The sequence below is a fragment of the Mytilus trossulus genome, chromosome 9 (assembly GCF_036588685.1).
Source record: "Mytilus trossulus isolate FHL-02 chromosome 9, PNRI_Mtr1.1.1.hap1, whole genome shotgun sequence".
Lineage (NCBI taxonomy): Eukaryota > Metazoa > Mollusca > Bivalvia > Mytilida > Mytilidae > Mytilus > Mytilus trossulus.
In genome coordinates, this window is record NC_086381.1 from 17,164,452 (window position 1) to 17,181,373 (window position 16,922).

Sequence of the window (16,922 nt, forward strand, 5' to 3'; positions counted from 1 at the left end):
ATTCAGTCCAGCCATTTTCTACCTGTTATCTAAACTACTTTTATATATGTAATCCTTGTCAGAATCATGATTACTATACTAATTGGTTTCTTTTCAGATATAGGAAATTGTTTGGTGAATGTGAATAACTGAAAATTATATATTTTTCTTACGTTAGTATTAACGCATGGAGACAGTGGATCACATCTCCCGTTATCTGTCAGACACTCATTAATATCAACACAAATCTGTTCCTGTAGGGGAGCTAACTCTTGGTTCATTAGCTCAAACACTCGGACTGTATTATTCCAAGCCAGTCCATCTTCATATGTACCAGTATATCCATATGGGCATGCTAGACACTGGTAACCAGGAACTGTGTTAATACAGGCTGATGTGTTCCAACAAGGATGATGTAATGCACACTACAAAAGATAACAACTATAGTTGGCAAATATTTAAAATTTTTGTTGAGATAGTAAAAATGATTATATGGCTTTTAAGTTGGCTATAAAATGCCAATTAAAAACATAACACAATGAAATATTATGAAATTTTTGTTGTTGTATAAATTGGTTAAAAACGCCATTGTTTTGCAGTAAACATATTGTGCATCCATTTTTTATTTTTATTTTGCTAGAAATTGCTAGAACTTATTTTGGTCAGGCAATTAACAATTAAATAACATTTCTTTATCCTTTTATTCAAAATAATGCTACTGTTTGTTATTCTTCTAAACGACATTACATTGAAAAAAAGACAAAAAAATGAAAAAAAAAGATAGCGGGTAATTTTCGTGGGTGTAAAATTTTCGCAATTTCAATTGAATAAGGTATACGAAATAATTTGGCGGTTATTATTTTGGAGAATTTAAAACATTTTCAATACCTTTGCATGTGCCCTTTAAAATTTGGGGGAATTTATTTTGGCGATTTTGTTCTATCGGCGAAAATTTACAACCCGCTATAATAACCCCATATTTTAGCGGGTTGTAAATTTTCGCCGATAGAACAAAATCGCCAAAATATATATATGGTATCACACACGCTAAATGTTCCATAAAACATGTAATACCTCATCTATATCAGCACAGGTCACTCCATCACCAATGAATCCTGCTGGACAGTCTAGACATTCATAACTCCCTGCTCCTTTGTTGATACACCCTGCTCTATTACCCCCAGCTTCAAAGCAGGCTGTATTTCCCATACAAGGACATTCTGTAGTACTAGTACAGGCAATACATCCTACTTTCCCGTCACCTAGACTATAGGATCCAACATCACACACATTACAGCGGTCTTTTGACTTGCTGCTATAGTAACCAGATGGACATTTTTTACACTCTGATTGGCCTGGCTCATCCTGATATAATCCTTCTGTACATATGGTGCAAAATTCTAATAAAAAATACCTTTAGATTATTTTTATCAAATTGGTGAGTAGTGCATTAACTTTCAATTTTTCTTCAGCATTGTTAAAGTGGGGTGCTCATATTCGCCGGGGACACAAAATTACGGCACTTACTGCAAAAGATAAAAAAACGGACAACCATTTATGGTCAATATCCTGAATGAAAAACAGGATTTTCAAAGATTTTTTTCTTAGTAATCTTTTGACTGATTGACCTAAATTTCTGTTTTTTACACCTTTGAAATGTCTGCTGTTCATCTATAATAAAATTTATTTGATAAATAATATATAAAGCTGCAGTTATTTGGTTTTAAATAGATGTGTAAAAACGACAAATATGTGTCCCCCATTGACAAAACTTCAGGAAATTTCAAACACACTTTAATCTAACTTTACAGATGATTATTTTCAAACAGACATGTTTTCAAGCTTACATTGTAGGAATGTTTTGCATTTGAAGTTATCTTCATATAGAAATATCAGTATACTTCAAAAACATATAGACCTGAACATTAACTGTAGAAAACATGGAAAGATATGGCGAAAATGAGCACCCCACTCTAGTATCTTAGCCCCTAAAAACAAAATAAATACCTAGAGTGCATTCAATAAATGCATGAAGATCCATGGGTTAACTTGTCGTGTGAGATAAACAGATAATTTCAAGTGCTATGATTGGTAGCAAATTCTTAATGATGTCACATAATTGGTAGTTTCAACATTATTGTTCTTTCCTATGATAGCCTTTTATACAAAAAAAAATTATACAAAAGTTGAAAATTCTGTCATTAGTGAAGATTTTGTTACTCACTAACAACTGACCATCTGTTTTTTACAACTTAACCTTGGTTGATTTAAACATCTGTTAACAATACATATTCCTCAAATTACTGCATTTTTCCCTGACAAATTTGACCTCGCAAATCAAATAGTTTTACTTCACATTGTGCCATGTGATGGTTTCCCCAAAATGAGCATGCAGAGATCAACAATGGTAGTTAATTCATAAAATTTACTTTGGAATGCAATGTATTTTATCTATTTATGACTATTGAACAATGGTAAACTATTGTTTCCTTTATGTATACTCTTACCATCACTGCCCTTAGAAAAGGTCCCTGGAAGACAAACATATCTCTGTCCACCTCTACAGGCATATCCCGGCTCACAAAGTGTACATGTGTCAGGGCAATATGTATCATTACATCCCAATACATATGTATAATTAGCACATGGTGTGGCGTAACCATCCTTACATATCTACAAAATATTACACATGACATATAAAAAGACATATTATAATTATCTCTTAGATATACTTAAGTCCATATCAACAAAATATAACATACTTGTAAATCTTAGGATATATAAAAAAAATCACATGGTTAAATTTAACTATCCTCATATTTCTACAAAATATAACACATATGTAATCCTAGAACATATGTATTATTATCATATATTAAGGTATAACCTTCCATACAAAGTATGCACAGTTCCTATCCCAATCCTTGAACATCACATGCTGATATCTAGTGGTTTATTTTTTGTCATAATAAAATACAGCACACCTTCTTTATCATTATTATTATTTTCCCAAATGACCTTGGAACCTTCGAGCACCAAATGATTCCTTTTCATAGGACTGAACAATTCCAACAATCTAAATTAGATGTATTTTGGATTTTGGTGTTCATTTGTTGCAGTCTCATTGACATATTTATATACACCATGCCTCATTTTATTCATTTAATGATCAACACCTACCCAACCATCCAGACAAGGTGAACACTCTGACTGTGCACCAAATGAATGTTCTGTAGGACTTCTATCACATGGGTCTGTGCCATTCTCACATCGTCCACACATATGTGTTTCTCCATCTCCCAGGCAATAAGAGGAGGTATAACACCTCTCACAGCTGGTATCATCTGTAAATATTGGGGGGGAAAATCAGAGAGGATAAAAGTTGGTTAATGCTTTTTATAATCAGATATACAATTATTTTACTTCTTAAAAGAAATTAAAACCTAAAATACCAGATGGCTGATGTTGGCTTTTGTCATTTCTTTAATGAATTGTTGGCTGAATTCATACTGAGACTTGATACATGTAAATTTAAAATTATTGGTTTTTAATTCTATTTGATTTTTAAAAAAAAATATCTCATTCGCATTTTTTGTCCAGTCATTTTTACATTGCGATGACCTTGAGGTAATTCAGATGTATTACTATTGCCTAAATTTCCATTATGTAAATTAGTTTTTGGTTTGCAAACAATCTATAAACATGATAAATATGCGCACATAAACAAGTGCAAAATAACATTCCTTATGGTTTAATATAAATACATCTCTTCAATGAATACTGATAAAAATATTTTTGTTTACAACATAAATTATAATATAAAAGTGTTTTGTAGTTAGATATTTATATATATAGGTGAATAATCATTGATAATATCAATGCACATGTACGGAAAATTTGTGTTAAAGCATGCGGAAGAATACTAAAGAATGTTTTGCAACAATTCCGGCAACTCTGTAATTGTTTTTGCGGGAAAAAATGAATGTCTACTTGTATCCAATCTTTTAGAAAAATCTATTTTTTACAGAAAAGTGTCCACCATGCACTTGCATTACAATATTATTAGAATTGTAGAATAGAATGATATACAAATGGATGGAAATCATATATATGTAACTGTTATTTTTATATAGTATATAACAACAAATCAGTGTATACTGATTTGTATCACTACAATATAATAGTTATTACTGTGAAGTTGAATTTCCTGTCATTAATTCATCATCCACGAACTTGTCTCAGAAAAAATATATCTCTGTACATTTACCTCAGTTTCAGGTAAAGAGATATGTGATTTTTTTTGTGAGACAAGTGCTTTTGACCATCCACAAGAACTTATGGTCATCCAATGTTAAGTACTTCAGTACTTTGATTATGTATAGTTGTCTCATTTGCAAGTATATCACATCTCTATTCTTTTTACTCATCCTTTAAAAAATAAGCTGTCATATACAGTTTTAATTTGGTCTTTAGAATAAAAAAAAAATAATTATCACATTTCATAGTAAGAAACTTCTAAAGTGAACAATTCCAGCTTACAATAATACTGTAGTGCTAGAGGACATCCAGACAACTCCATCCTTAATCCAATGTTGTTTGTCCAATTCCTGGGGTTAATTCTGATATACTGAGACACAATTGGTGGGTTAAGATCTGTAGTCCTTATTGTGTCCTGGTCATTGTTACCAAGAAATATCTTAAATTGGAAATAAATTATTTGTTCTGATGCATGTAACTGTGACAAGATCCTGGCAGAGTTACAATTTATTTTGCATGTCTATCATGAAAATACTTCATTGTTTTTGTACGAGATTAGTTTTTAAATATGCACACTTTACATGAGAAGACAGCTTATCAATGCTTCACAGCTTTCAAAGCACACAGAAAATATTTCATGAACAGTTGATAAAGGCTTTAATTGTTATTACTGTAAAATTCATTATTATTTGTTGGATACCAATTTTCGTGGATTTCATGGGTACAGTTTAACCACAAAATTTGATGTTCAACGAATGAAAAATTTTCTTAAGGATAAATGTATGCAACTTTGGCAAAACCACAAAATCAAATATCCACGAACATATGTTTATCTAGGAAAATTGACACCAACGAAAATAAATTCACAGTATACTGATTAAAACATGAAATATATACATTGTTTAGCTGACAATACCTAAATTAAGAGTCGCAATATTTATATATAACTTCATTGTAAACCTATTTTACTTACAAATTCCCCTACATCATTTTTGTAAAGTGTCCAGTTTCCTGTTGTATTATCAACATAATAAACTCTGAATGCTGTTACCCAATTAGCTTCATCTTGCTGACCTTGTAAATGTATCTGTTTAATCGGATAGAATTCTTCCATGTTGACCTCTATATGTTGGTCAAGGTCGTTGGTTCCTGCCACCCATCCTCCAGCAAGAGGACCAAACACAGCTGTAATATAGAACAATTGATAATAGAGGATATTAAAAAGAAAAAGTAAAATAACAAAATAAGGAACTCCAAGGAAAATTCAAAACAGAAAAGGCACCAATCACATAGCATTATAGTCAAAAGCTCAAACACATCAAACGAAGGCAAAACAACTGTCATATTCATGACAATATGAAATTTGTCAATGGTAAAAGAACATATGTATTATATGAATTCATAAATTGATGTCCAGTGGTAATATTACATGTATATTAGGACAGAGATATGTTGAATGGGATATGAATTAAAGTCATGCTGCTGAGTCAGATTTTTAACAAGCTAGTTACCAAGGTAGCAGCTGTTTACACCATGTACTGACATATTAATCTGACTCTTGCTGACCAGCTTGATGTCAAAATACAAACTTTTGATTCTTTTCGTGTTTGGTGTTTTCTTTATTTGTCTGGGTTTTTCTTAGTTATAAGTTGACAGTTAATATTGTGTGCAGTCATACCAGGTAGTTTTTGCAATTTTTGTTTTGGTTTGTTATTTTAATTTATGTTTTTTTTCCACTGATTTCCATTCACACTTTTACTACAATTTTCCAAGCAGAATTATAAACATCTAATTATGGCTTTAAAGTTTTCTGTGTGACTTACGATCAGATGCATTATTTTCCAATCTGGCTCTGTCTGGTAGGGTCAGTTTACTCCTGGATGACGATGCAGTCATCTGGTCATCTCTTATTAAACCATTATATATACCAATATAATCTGTGCAGGCTAAAAATAGATGAATGGTAAATAACTGAAATGAGCGCTGTTACACATGTGAACACAATCAACAAGAATGTGTCCCTTGTACACAGATGCCCCATTCGCACTATCATTTACTATGTTTAATGGACCGTAAAAATCAGGTAAACACCCTCTAATTTGGCATTAAAATTAGAAAGATCATATCATAGGGAACATGTGTATTAAGTTTCAAGTTGATTGGACTTCAACTTTATCAATAAAGGGCTGCACTTTAGCGCATGATACACCCGTTGCTCTTTTAACTTGTCTTTTATGCTTTAAATGAATTTATATGATCAACTAGAAATAGTGTGAGCCCTGTCAAATACCCCCCCTCCCCCCAATAATAAATAAAAATGCACAAAAAAATTGGCACTATTAAGGCTACCTCAAATTTAACTAAGTTTGTTGTCTTAATTTTTCATCCATACATAAAATTTTGTGAAAGTGTTAGCTATTGTCCCAAAATTGGAAAAATCCCCCCTTTTTTAAGCATAAAAATTCATAACACGGATATGTAAAATCTGAAATTTATAAAAATTGAAAGGGAGCTTACATCAATAGATATGAACAATTCACCAAAGTTTCATGGACATTGGTGAAAGCCTTTTTGAGTTATTGTCCGAAGTGTTAAAAATCACCCTTTTTTTATGAATGAAGCCCCATTAATCCAAAACTTAAAATCTGAAATTTATAAAATTTGAAAGGGAGCTTACATCAATAGATATAAACAATTCACCAAAGTTTCATGGAAATTGGTGAAGGTGTTTTTGAGTTATTGTCCGAAGTGTTAAAAATCACCCTTTTTTTATGAATAAAGCCCCATAAATCCAAAACTTAAAATCTGAAATTAAAAAAAAAACGAAAGGGAGCTTACGTCAATAGATATAAACAATTCACTAAAGATTTATGGAAATTGGTGAAGGTGTTTTTGAGTTATTGTCCGAAGTGTGGACGACGGACGGACGGACAACGGTATACCATAATACGTCCCTTCCCGGGCGTATAAAAACTACCTCTACCAAAAACTTTAACCTGAAGCAGGACAGACGGACTAACAAATGAATGGATGAACAGATGAACAGACGAAAGGAAGCACAGACCAGAAAACATAATGCACATAAATGGGGTATAAAAATACAATATATTCATAAGGTTTAAAGGTAGACTATATAGCTATAAGATTCAAAGTTTCTATATTATTATAATGATAAGCCACTGACAAACCTGAGGCCATAAAATGTATATTGAGATAATACATGCAAATGATATCCATTTTGGAAAAATCTATTGATAGTATCATTGTAATAAATTTTGAAAATAGCTTTCAAACCCATTTTTCCCTTTTTTCACTTTACAGTAAATAAAACATCTTTATAAGTGTACCAAAGGATAAACATGAGTAACTGACACTCTTTTCAAACCAAATTGTTATTAAAATTTAAAAAGGAAAATGTATTTGCAGTGCTGTACTAAACAAAAATTTATACAACTTGTGGAGTAAAACTTACTATAATTAATGACCCAGTACCCTGGTATTCTGAGGTAGACATCACCAGATGATTGGTTGACAGTAAATAACATATTGGTTCTGTCCAATAACTCATCTATCAGGCAGGTGTTACTGATATTGACTGTAACGTTGACAGCACTACCCCTGGGTGGTGTCCCCTGATCTATCCCAACTATCTCTAACGTAAGTTCTGTGCTTCCATTGTATACCTGACGTCTGATATCAGAAATGTAGGTATAATCTACTGGTGGACTTAAAACAGAATTTGTATAAAGTTACTCATAATATTGGGATATCAAATAGCAAATGATAAATTGAGGTTGTAGTCATCTTGTATCCTACACCCTACTTAACAAGTAATGCATGTTTTCTAATAAACTTCAAGCTTAATACGTACCTAATGACATTATCATATCTTTCATTTTTTTTCAAACTAATATTTGGAGTCTCATAAAAACATGGACTCTAGCTTCCATAATCTATTTAAATGGAGATTGGTAGAGTAATAAATTAGTGAGATCATGGTATACACTTTTTAAACAACTATCTACAACTTATATTGTTGGTCTTTTTCAAGTATATGTAATTGATCTAACCTTTCATATATTACAGGTGATATGTAGATCTGTATCTCAGCGTTGATCCCACTGTCGGAATCCTGTGACTGTACATTAAACAAAGGATCTAACTGTAGTATAGGTCGTGGTGTGATGTACAATATACTGGTTAAACTTGGACAGTTGTCATTCACATCTTGTACAATGACCTGTATAAATAAGGTTCTTTCAATGTTAGTTATAATGACAATACAAAGTAAATAGACTACAAGTTATCACAATATTTTCTTTATAATCCACTTATACACATGTATATGAACCGAGAAGAAATAACTTATCAATTGGGTCCCTTGTGGTAATATATCTCTTAAAATGCTAGAAAGCTCATGTCATTTGCTTCGTATCAATAGGTCAACAAATGAAACTCATCCATATTGTAAATAAATCTATTGCTTTTGTCTTGTTTCATTTTTTAAACGTGACTGTGAAATACTGTCTCTGGACCCGAAGATGCAAACATAATGGGCCAAACATGTTGACCACTAAAAGTTGTAAATTAAGTGTTGTTGTCAATTTTGCAGTCTATTTTAGTTTATAATTCTGAAGTACTCACCTTTATGATAAGAACACCTGTCAAGGCTGAGCCTGTATCTGCTACCTAGGAGATAATCGTATTGTATTTTAAGCTGCCAGCATCAATTGGTGATTTGATGGTCGCAAATTAAATTTACTGGCGAAGCATAAGGGGAGACAGTAAACGGGTATTTGCGACCACCAAATCACTAATTGATGACGTTGGAGCTTAAAATACAATATTGTTATCTCCATTCTAATGAAACTGACAGAAAACAACGTTAAAACATGTATTTAAAATCTGTCATATTTCGTCTGCGCTTGCACGTACTTTCTCTAGCATCAATTGTCAATTGATGCCATGAAAATTAGTGACTTTATCCAATCAAAATGAACTTTACAAGTGTTGTTGCATTAAAATCTCAATTAAACTAACCCTTATGACAAGGGAACCAGTCAGCCCTGAGCCTGTATCTGCTACTCTCAAAGTAAGAGTGTAAGTTTGTTCCACTTCATAGTCTGATTCTGTTACCAAGGTCAACAATACTTGACTGGTACTTATTGTAAACATTTCTGATCCAGGTGTATTCGGTTCAGGAATCAATACTTCAGGGGCACATTCTGAAATAAATTATTTTTCTTATTATTTAAGTAAAAATTCAATGACTTTCATATACTTGGTCCAAGGATAAGAAATGCAAAATTATAGCCTATTAATAAAAGATAACAAAACTTCTTTTTTTAGAATACCCTATAAAATCTAATGTTGGTTAAAAGCTCATTAGAGCTTATGTTTGTCTCTGTTTGTATACCTTGCCGACTCTAAATAAAGCTTATTTATTATTTATTACCAGACTATCCCATTCTACTAGTCTATGAAAGTAATTAAAAATGCCAAATAAGGAGTATATTTAAGAATTGAATGCTTATGAAGTTTCAAAAAGAAGCATTCAATACTTAAAATTACATTTTTTTTAGTATATTATAATCATGAAAACACGAATTTTATAATTGTTTTATTTAATTCACTTGTGCACTTTATTGTGGGACCACGTGTTGTCATGAATGATAAGTTTTATTGAGTAATGCAATTGCTTACAGAATAACAGTTAGCCAATCATAATAAAGTATTATGATGTAACATACATCTAATGTAATTATTCATGTATGCACATCCTAATTTAGTGTTCAACACCTGGGTATTCATTTTTGTTACTATCCAAAACATACAGACAGACATAGACCCTCAAAAACTTTGTTTGGTGGGATTAAACCCGAGATGATACGCAGAAAATTATTAAATTTATTAAATTTCCTAACATCTTTCACTGTGGGAACTATCAAGATTAAAGAATTGTTTTTTTATAAGAGGGTAAAATACTTACCAACGTATGACATATTTGTGCCTTTGACAAATGCATACTCAAAGGTAGGTGGAGTTACTGTAGTAGCAGCATTTCTATTGGCCAATGTGTCTTCTTTTAGAGTGAAATGTCTAGCTTCATTTCCTTAAAAATAAAGATCATGAAAACTATAACTTACACTTGATTTCCTTTCAAATGTAAACAAAAAATGTGTCAAGCCTATACTAATGTTTCACTTTATATGACATGTATAGCTAAAGGGTCCAGATTCATTTTATTTTACAGTTTTTATAGTAAATACACCCAAGTGATGTAAACCAATATTTTCAATAATATGGTCAAAAGGGTTTTAACTGTTGAGCATTAACCATTCATTAAACCAAAAACTTTTCTGTGTGCTGGACATTTTATGGTAATGTTAGTTTTAACAGTGAGAATTTCTAATTTACCTGATATTAATTCAACTTGAAATGATGGACCTGTAGCAAAAATATCCCATATATTAAAAATTCCCACAATTCCATTGACATGAAGATCTTCCCTGGGCGTAAGATGATAATTAAATGGCAATGATCCATTGTCTGGTAGATCTACATTCTCAAACTGTATAAACAACTCTGATGTACAAGGATGTCTCTCTGTATGGAAAATCTCAAGTGGGTATGTTTCTCCTACCTGTAAAATGTGATAACAAGGTTATTATAACATGGCTAAAGCAAAAATATAACATAATTATGGAAAATGTGACATAAATCTTGTAAATCTTAAAGCAATTAAGATATATTTTACTTTGCACTATTTGTCTCACAAAGAGCAACACATTTTGTTATGTGCAGTTCAATGGACCACACTTTGAACTTCAATAACATTATTCCATAAGTAAATTGTCCTGATGACTCATGTCTAGGAGATGAGACATGTTGACTAGCATTTAAATAAAATTGCAGACTTATGAAGTGTATGAATATTGGTAATTTTTTTGATTTTAATTATTGACCACTAAAGTATCCACTTCAGGAGTCTCCAACTTAAATAAACACAACAGTGTTAGCTCACTAGCTGGAGTAATATTCAAATATATATTTGCATATGTTGTAAATGTGTGTTTTGGTTATTTCCAAGTAAAAGAATATTGTTATCTATTGTAATAAGAGAGTTTATATAAGTTGACAGAAGTTATTTCTAGTGTTAAGTATATCGAATGAGTAATTAACGTACGTTTTACTTTATGTTATTAGTTATATCGATAACGTCGTATATGGCGCAACTTTGTCATGTATTGTTCAGAACGTTACCATTGGGTCAATATGTTAAGCATGAACCCAAAAGTGTTCATTTATGAGCTCTTAACTGGAAGAATTAATATGTCTAGATTTGATTATTCATAAGATTGTATTATTATTAGCATTTTGAGTCGAGGACTCCTATATTTTATGTAAGCGTTTTACGTTATGTTTTTCTTCCTGCTTACAATATTTACTTCCGGTAATTTGAAATAAATAGCAGTGCAACCTCACATTTCGTGAGTCTTTGCTGTGTTTACGTTTGGCTTGCAGCAAGGCTCATCCCGGGGGGTCCTAGAGGTAAGAAGCAGCGCATTAGCTGTATGCCTTGCATTTTATTTATATTGTCTTTGAAATATTTAAGATAATCCCAGTTTGACCCGTAGGAAAATACATGAGAAAGAATAGTATTTAAGTAACTTCGCCCCGTATGTTTATTATATATTGTTGTTGGAATATTGTACTTGTATGGAAACATATCGGCTGTTTAATAAAAGTATAATTTTTACTATTGATCATTTATTCACGCTACCAATGACGAGAGAGAACAGACAACATATTTGATGTCAGTATTTATTTATTACTCCGTATATTTACTAGTTTTATGAGATATTCGTATTTGCTGGCTTTATAACTATACCAAAACATGCAAGAAGCAGAAATTACGACAGCATACATCACTCACCTCTAGTTCTATATAAACAGTTGCACTTGTGAGGGGAGATAACCCAACACAATCTCCATTTACTAAAACACCTGCTTCTGGAATAACATAGCCTCCTCCTAAATTAAACAATAACTAATTTTAGTCTAAACCATGGTAAAGTTTTATTGGTCTTAATTTAAGTGCTATGCATATTGACTACAAAATAAGTATAAATTATATGTATGAATATAAAAAAAAAACAATAAAGTGGTAGCTTAGGAAGAAATTTAAGTATAAATTTTTTGTATTATCTAGACATTAAGACAAACATCTTCATTTGGTATTCAACTTACAAATAAATAGTCCATAATAAGGTTACCTTTGACATGAGATCATTTCTGTAGAGAGGGTTTTTATTTAGTCTCTGTCTCTTAAATCAATTTTCAAAGCTTTTGCTTAAGACTACAAAGGATTAATCAGCATCATTTTGTTCATTGAAGAACTAAGTTTTGGGATAGAACAGATGTCAAACATCACTTATCTTAATGTATTTTTATAAACCTGATCTGTAAGTGGCAGTGATGAAAGCTAATCTTAAGTATTGCAATAATATGCATTTACCATTTGCTGTTGATAAATCTATTTTCTGACAAGGTACATCAGATGTTGTTCTATTTTTTACAATTTCAACGACCAGTCTCTTGTTTATAAACAACCACAATTCTTCTCCACCACCCAGGGTTATGACCTCTGACCCACTGAAGGTTATACCACTTCTTATGGCTGATGTGAAGCTACAACACAACATCAATCATTTAAAATAATCATAAGATAAAACAGTAAGTTACATTATTGCTATTTTACAAATGTTTCCTTTGATCTTGCTGACTGATTATTTCTATTCTCGGCAGAGTCGAGTGACATAGAAAATGGAGTCAAGTGATATGAAAATGGAGTCAAGTGATATGAAAATGGAGTCAAGTGATATGAAAATGGAGTCGAGTGATATGAAAATTATTGGTAGAAACTAATGGAACATGCAAGTGCTGATGTCAAGGAAATTAACAACATCTTCATAGGTAAAACAGCGATAAACAGATTATCAGTGGTTACATCTCAACTTGATTTCTTTTCTCACTTTCAAAGTACTGGCTCAAGCAAAAAATCAATCTGGTTGAGAAAACCAAGGATAATCTATAAGTAAAAGATATAAACAGCCTGCACATAGAACATACATAAGAAAAATAATTAAGAAAAAAATATTTACAATGTCCTCAAGGAGTTTAGCAATATGTTCTAATTTTGGAAAGATCCATGGAAGCATAGAACACATTAACTTTTTATCAGAAACCATTTGAAATTACTTGCATTGACCAATTTTTAAGAGATGCAGGCTGATGACATAACTTGAATTCTGGCAAAAAAAGATTATGAGCTGTAATTTTAAAAATACGAAAATCAAGTCCATGAAATTACATATTTAATACACAAAAAAATCTGTTACAATGACAACTTACGCAAAGTTATGAAGTGTTCCACCACAATCTGTCTGACCTTCTGCTCCATAACCAGAATTATCCACAGGAAAGAAGGAACCAGAGTAAAATCTAAATAATAAAAAATATATTAAGACCCATGCCTTTTTAAATGTTTATATCAGATTTGAGTCAACTTGGTGAACAAGCATTTGACAGCCAATCATGAATGCCCCTTTAAAAATTCCCAATTTTACAGTATCTCTTGTCATACTTTGCAAAATCTATATTCCTACAATTGAAGCTATAAAAATCTTCAAAGTGATTAAAGAACAAACAGCCTATTCATTTCTAACAGTGATTTTTCCTTAAAATTTAGTGTGAAGGTATTTCATGATTTGAGAAACAAACTATGATGAAATAAATTGGGGGTCACCGACTTAGTTTTGTCACCATAGCAACCTCAGTTTCATGTTTTCCCGAATAGTAACATAATATTTACTTGTTATCTAAACTCTCAATAAAATCCTTTATATCAAACCTACAAGCATAATTCTTGTTTCACGTTAAAACGTAGATTTGTATCTATCAAATACATGTTCAAGAGTTTAAAACTCAATTTGTTTTGATCTTTAGAAATATGATTTCTTTCATTCCTGCCAAAAATAAAACATAAAAATGAAAAACGTTTCTAGTATTTAAATAAACAGCTGCGCCATGAGCGCATGATATGCTTGACGTCTTGTGTGGAAGTTTTATGCAATAATCATAAATAGTTTCTGTGAAAGTTTTAAGCAATAACCATATATTGTTTTTGAGACACAGCGGGGACATGTGAAACCCCCACCCTGGTTTTTTTACAAAAAACTAAATATAACTAAAATAAAATTTAGAATCAAAACCAAAAAGCATACAGATCTTAAGATTAATATAACAAAGAAATAATCATAAATAGTTTCTGAGAAAGTTTTAAGCAATAACCATATAATGGTTTTGAGACATGGCGGGACATGTGAAACCCTCCACCCTGTTTTTTTTTTACAAAAAAACTAAATATCACAAAGAAGTGTGTAAAGTTTTAAGCAATAATCATAAATTATTTTTGAGATACGGTGCATCATGTAAAAAAACCTCCCCTATTTTACAAAATACTCAATAACTCAAAAATAAAACTTTGAATCATCACCAAAAAGTATACAGATCTTAAGATTAATATTACAAAGACATGTGTAAAGTTTTAAGCAATAATCATAAATTGTTTTTGAGATATGGCGCGACATGTAAAAATCCCCTTCCCCTTTTTTACAAAATGCTCAATAACTCAGTATACGGATATTGAGATTAATAAAACTCTAAGAAGTGTTTAAAGTTGTTAAGCCATAATCAAGAATCATTTTTGAGATACAGTGCGACATGTGAAAAAAAACAAACCTATTTTAGTTACAAAATGCTAAAACTCAAAAAGTTTAAATCTTATTTTCACCAAAAAGTATACAGATCATTTGACCATCATAAGAAATAACTATATTAAGTTTCATGAAATTTGGATAAGTTGTTCTCAAGTTACGGTGCGACATGTTTACACCGGACAGACGGGACGACGGACGGACGAACAGACGGACGGACACCCGACATTTGTATACTATAATACTTCCCGTCATGTTTTTTTCTCGTTCGTTTTGAATAAAAGAGTTGTCTTTCTTCAGAACATTGCATCTGACGTCATAGTACAAACTTTCCTTGCTCAGCGGGTGCACTGTTTCGCAAATTGGATGTTTGAAACCCATATTTAAATTTCCAAGACTAACAACTATATTCACCAACTTTATCATCCGGTTATACAAGAGATTAAATGCATGTATCAGTATCAAATCTTATGAATAAGATGTTGTTGCTGAACAACATAAACCTTCAGAAACACCATCCGTTGGAATGGAAAATTGTTTGACGTAACCTTTCACGCCGCTTTTGTTAGGAAAGAATGTTTTTGTCCTCTGCCCCTTATTAGCAAAATTATTGAAAATAAAAAAAAGAAATTAAAGATGGTATTAACTAACTTACAGAGTATTTGACTATATCAGACTAAATGTGTGGGGTTTTTTTTAACGTCAATTTTAGAAGTTTGTCGTAACGAACTCATTCAAGACTGTTGACAGACGGACATACAAAAGCATAGGCGGACTTCTTTATAACATTTTTTTCATGACTAAGACGAACGTATAGAAATGACTCCATCTAGTTTGTGAATTCATTTTTTCTGAATATTGGTAAGATTTAAGGAAATTAAAAATATAGGTATAATATATATGAATTAAAGTTTTTAATTCCAAAACGTTATACATCTATCATGAAATGCAATTCCTGTTATTACTACCTTATGTGTTTTGAATAAACGAGACAGTAAATATAAAATACAAAAAGTTTTTAATTCAAAAATTAATTTCGAAATAATTTTCCGTTAAAAAAACTCCAAAGTAAGATTTCTTCAACAGAATAAAATGTTAGAAATCTAAATTGCTCATTTTGGAAATTAAAAAAAAAGACAAGGTTGTTGCCGGCATTGAAACTCAATTTTTTTTTCACTCTTTCCAGTCATAGTTGTAGCTAAATGAAAGGGAGAGATTAAATGTTTGATATTATTCTTTGAGCAATCGTTTTTGTCATAAGATAAATTTACAACAATTTAGTTTTAAACACCGAAAATTTTGATTTTGATTTATATTCGCTGAGTATTAATTTTATTAATATGTTTTGCCTTACAGTTAATTTCCTAATGCATGTAGGGTCAAAGTTTGGTTGGCTTCCTTGCTTTGTGTAAATTTTTATTCAAGCTTTGAAATTAAGATTATTGACATCTTCATATATAGGTATATAAACCTGTATGTATTATATTTAAATTAGATTGGACGTTATCAAAATATAAAAATATACAAAATATACAAACAAAGCAAGCAAGCTAACCAAAGAGATGATCTACATACATTAGGAAATTAGCTGTAAGCTACAGTGAAATCAGGAGAATTTTTTATCATTTCCCTTTAAGATAATTTGAAATGAAACAAATGACAAACAACAATGACACTTTGTCATAATTTTATCTTTATCTATAAGATTTTGTCAAATAAGCAGTATAAATAAATTTTAACTTCACTGCAAGATCCGACATTATTTTAAGAGAATCATCCAGACATCAGTTACATGCATACGTATCCAGCATGTCAAAACTTCTAGAAATTATTGTTTATTGGCCTGACCTTCTGAATACTCAACTTTTAAAATATTTGAAAAATTGACATTAAAATTAGAAGGATCAT

General features: G+C 31.2%; 1 protein-coding gene across 1 annotated transcript in view; it reads right to left on the reverse strand.

Moving 5' to 3' along the window:
* LOC134684341 (uncharacterized) overlaps positions 1–16,922 on the reverse strand; it is a 32,828-nt gene that overhangs the window by 6,579 nt on the left and 9,327 nt on the right. Inside the window, exons 12-26 of the mRNA XM_063543629.1 lie at positions 13,651–13,740; positions 12,755–12,927; positions 12,173–12,270; positions 10,654–10,879; positions 10,226–10,348; positions 9,277–9,461; positions 8,307–8,476; positions 7,709–7,962; positions 6,060–6,182; positions 5,210–5,421; positions 4,519–4,675; positions 3,160–3,323; positions 2,487–2,652; positions 1,054–1,379; positions 153–404 (exon numbers count right to left, since the gene is read on the reverse strand). Coding sequence (XP_063399699.1) covers positions 153–404; positions 1,054–1,379; positions 2,487–2,652; positions 3,160–3,323; positions 4,519–4,675; positions 5,210–5,421; positions 6,060–6,182; positions 7,709–7,962; positions 8,307–8,476; positions 9,277–9,461; positions 10,226–10,348; positions 10,654–10,879; positions 12,173–12,270; positions 12,755–12,927; positions 13,651–13,740 — 2,719 coding nt within the window. The remainder of the gene's footprint in view (positions 1–152; positions 405–1,053; positions 1,380–2,486; positions 2,653–3,159; positions 3,324–4,518; positions 4,676–5,209; positions 5,422–6,059; positions 6,183–7,708; positions 7,963–8,306; positions 8,477–9,276; positions 9,462–10,225; positions 10,349–10,653; positions 10,880–12,172; positions 12,271–12,754; positions 12,928–13,650; positions 13,741–16,922) is intronic.